We start from the raw sequence: 4,252 nt of genomic DNA on the forward strand, positions 1-4,252 counted from the left end.
TGATTAACATGGAGGTCACGAGGGTGTGGGGGGGGGGGGTAGGTTCAATGCTCCGGTCTGAACATGAAAAGAATCCAGTTTTAACAACTCAATTTTAAATGGACTGAAAACATGTGACACTATGAAGACCAACACAAACGTGATATGCAATCATTTTATTTCATGTTGTGGTGATACAGCACAGGAGCTTTTCTTCAAAGACAATCTGAAACGTTTCTGGAGGAACGGAAGAAGGCAGAAGCTACAGCCGCACATTAGTCGAGGATGATGCAACTTGAATCCTATCCTTTTGAAATGTTAATGCCTAATGAAGTGAACTAGTGAACTTAGGATCAGGGTCATATCTGAACCACACCTCCACAATACAACCGTCTGACTCAGCCTTTTTTCTCCCCTCTCTCCATTCTTCTTCCTCTCTCATCACATCCCACCTCCCTTCATCCTCGTTCAGCTTTTCTCCTCCTGCACTCGTCTCTTCCTACTCGTATTCAGTCTGGTGCACACCTTTTCTCCTTCTCTGTACCATCTGAGGCCTGTGATCAGCTCGGGACCCTTTTCTGTCTGAACCCGACTGATCCAGAGAGAAACCTGAGCCTGATGTTTCCCCCAGTTACAGTCAAAACATCCAGCAGCCCAGCCAGCGGGTCTGAACCAACCTGACGCCGATATCATCTCAACCGCTCCGTCCTGTCAGGTCCCAACGGGTCCCGACGGACTCGGGTGGGAAACAGACGGATGTTTAACCTTCACCTCCCCTCAATGTTCAACACTTCCACTTCCATTAACACCTTTCAACGACAAGTCGCTGTAGCCGGATCTGATTGAAACAATCATAATTTTGACAGGATTCTATTCACTAAAGAAAAAGAGACAAACTGATAAGACTCAGACTTTTGGCCTGAACTTTACATTAAAGTCAAATGCTAGAAATGTTGGCATTTGACAAGCAACGTGAGTTTAACAAGTCAATACATGTGTCAGGGTGAGACCCCAGCTTTGAGTTTCAGTCGACAGCACAGATGGTACAAGAGCACAGGCCTGATGGTCTTATCTCTGAGCCCATAGATGAGAGAACTCAGACATCTGGGGAGCATGATGACGAGCACATATAAAGTATTTAGGATGATCAGAAGTATTGGCCTTGTCACAATCTTTGCAATGGATCCAACGACAGAGTTGTGTATAGTTGATAAGAGGATGAGGCCCAGCTGCACCAGATGCAGCAGCAGGGTGTTACGAGCTTTACGAGCTGAAGCTTTGTCTGTAGACGCTGACCTGGCTGCCACCATCACACCGATGTAGGTGGATATGATCACTGCAGCCGCTGATACAAACACAATGCAAGTGAAAGCTCTGTCATAATCATCAGACATCGGCCCGATCAACATGACATGGGATGCACAAAATTCTTTCATCTGCAGAGTGTCCAGGTCTTTAAACGGGAAATCTAACATCAGCAGAACGTGGACGAGGATGTTCAGTGAACTAATGGCCCAAACCACCATGATGGCCAGTGCTGTGTTTGTGATGGTGATGATGGTAGCGTGTCGCAGCGGCTGGCACACAGCTACATATCTCTCCAGAGACATCACCACCAGAGTGAGAGGGGAGATTTCATTTGTGATAGTAGAGAGCATGACCAGAAGACCACACACAGGATACGACAGCCGTGTTCTACAGACAGCCAAAATGTACAATAACTGGCCCACTGTCATCTGCATGGTGTCGGCCACCAGGAGGTTGAACAGGAGGATGTAACGAGAGGACTCACGAAACACTGCTTTGCTCCTCAGGGTGAACAACATGGTGACATTAATGAAGAGGAAGATGCAGCAGGGCACAGAGGTCACAGTGCCCAGCATCACTCTGTGCAGCAACGCATCACCAGTAGTAGTGTTGGCTTGAGCTGTACGTGACATCTCAGAGAAGCATTTACCACATGAACAGCTAGAGCCTGTTGATGCAGCTGGAAAACAACAGCACAATGAATCTCTTCATCTGTCCCCTGTATTCTGAGAACAGTGGAAAAAACACAAAGAGGCTCATCGAGTTGCATCCAAAACCCAAAAGCATTCACATTTCCCTTTGCAGATCATTAGCAGGTCAGTGTGTGTCTGTGTGTGAGCAGCTCTGCTGAGGCAACATGTTCCCACCGTCTGTATATCAGCTGCACAGGACGTCACATGACTCTGACATGTGACCACGCTGCAAGTGCTCGTAAACAGGACTGCACACAACTAAAGACGCTGTGGGAATATTATAATGATAATAATATTAAAAATTACTTTCATTATTAATATTAATGTAATAAATATGAATATCATTAGTATTAATGATTAAATGGCTTGTCACTGTTATTGCTTTGTACAAACTCATTTCACTTTGTAATATTTTACGTTTGTTTCCCTTTCCCCTGTTTCCTTTGATCCCTCCTGGGAGACCTGAAGCTTTCAGAAGGAACTTGCAAGTTGAAAACTGTCGCAGTGATCTGAATATGACATTTTTCTGAATTCCTGCAGCATCTATATCAATTTGAATTTGAACACATTCAACCATCGAATTCGATAATTTTTGCAAAATGTTTTCTTTTCCCAGCAAACTCTCATAAGCAGTTAAAGGTGTTGGGAAACACGAGGCTCCCCTTTCGGCCTACATGTGTGGTCAAAGCTTGAAACAAGCATGCCACATGTTCTGGAGTGAACTCAATCTCCCAAGATGCCACAAGTTCTATTGTTCTGAAAAACCAAGGAACTCAGTCTCCCAGGGGGCAACAGGTTTTTTTTTGTTTCAGCAACTTCACGCATAGGTGTGAAAAGTCACAATGCTCGCCTCCTACTGGTCACTCTGGCCCATCACCCGTGAGGTCACCGGGCCTATATAAGACCAAGGTCTGCCCCAATTCTTCTTCTTTCCGCCGACCCTCCAAGGACAGCAGGCTACCAGCCTCTTCTCCTGCTAGGAGAGGTGCAGTTTCCAACTCATGTCTTCGACGTCACAGGACTGCAACTGCACAGCAACTTTCTCCCTTTCTAAGGACTGGTAACATACTGGGCTTAATAAAGATACTAGACTAAGCAGGACTGTTTATTTGATTCCGTGTGGTGTGTATAAGTTTGATGTGTTGTGTTATTGTGGTTACAAGTTAAATGAAAGTTTAAGGAGACATATTATGCCCATTTTACCACGTTGATATGGTTCCTTGGTGTCTTAATGAAATGTCTGTAACATTTTTTGGTCAAAATACCATAAGGATCATTTAAAACAGCAGCCTTTTTACCCTGTCTAAAACAGCCCTCTTCAGATTGATCTGTTTTGAGTCCCCCCGCCCCCCCTCTCCTTGCCACGCCCCCCTCTCACCACCCCCCCCCCCCCGTCAATCACACACACACACATCCACTTTCACGTCTTAAATCTCTCCTTAGCATATGTAAGGTTGTTAAAATAATTTTAAGTCACTGTCATACACATATATTTCTGTATTTGTTTGTTGTGTTTCTTCATTGAAGCTACAATTTTAAAACTACAACACCTTCTGATAAGGATGTACATTTATTTAAATACATGCATTAGATATGTGTGTATACAGTATATAATTGTATGTGTATTTTTATTCATACAGGGCTTATATACACAGACACACGCACACACACAGATAGACACAGACACACACACACACATGCACACAGATAGACACAGACACACACACAGACACACACACACAGATAGACACAGACACACACACACACATGCACACAGATAGACACAGACACACACACAGACACACGCACACAGATAGACAGAGACACACACGCACACAGATAGACACAGACACACAGGCAGACAAAGGGATGTGGGGGCTAGCTTTGGAAGCTAACACTGCTGCAACTTTTGCGGCGAAATGCCCTTAAAACCCCGGGTATGAGTCTATTATAAAGCGAGCGACGGAGGCGGCAACGAGCTGCTGGTGACCCGCACCCAGGGGTGGACTGGGACAAAAATTCAGCCCTGGCATTGTCTGTCCAGACCAGCCCACTACATTATCAGCGGACACCACATAGAAGTCCACAAATCTCGCGGCGTCTTCTCTCATGCATACTACTGTTACCACCTGGCTCAAAGATGGCAACAAGAAGGGAGGCCACACACAAACCTCTCAAGCCAAAAGTAAATTTATTTAACTCCAAATCAAGATAGCTCTAACTACGTAGTGGGATGTGTAAAATATGTTACGCGTCAGTTGTGTTAACAGTGT

At 44.9% G+C, this 4,252-nt stretch overlaps 1 protein-coding gene across 1 annotated transcript; it reads right to left on the reverse strand.

The window, feature by feature from the left end:
• Positions 1 to 977: 977 nt before the first annotated feature.
• On the reverse strand, positions 978 to 1,871 carry LOC133019909 (odorant receptor 131-2-like). Its single transcript, XM_061086501.1, has one exon. It carries the CDS (start codon positions 1,860 to 1,862, stop codon positions 978 to 980), a length of 885 nt encoding a protein of 294 aa, XP_060942484.1. The 5' UTR covers positions 1,863 to 1,871.
• Positions 1,872 to 4,252: the final 2,381 nt, after the last annotated feature.

The sequence above is a fragment of the Limanda limanda genome, chromosome 14 (assembly GCF_963576545.1).
Source record: "Limanda limanda chromosome 14, fLimLim1.1, whole genome shotgun sequence".
NCBI lineage: Eukaryota > Metazoa > Chordata > Actinopteri > Pleuronectiformes > Pleuronectidae > Limanda > Limanda limanda.

Coding starts and splice junctions, on each gene's coding strand:
- LOC133019909 (XM_061086501.1), bottom strand. CDS start 1,862: ATGCTGGGCACTGTGACCTCTGTGCCCTGCTGCATCTTCCTCTTCATT.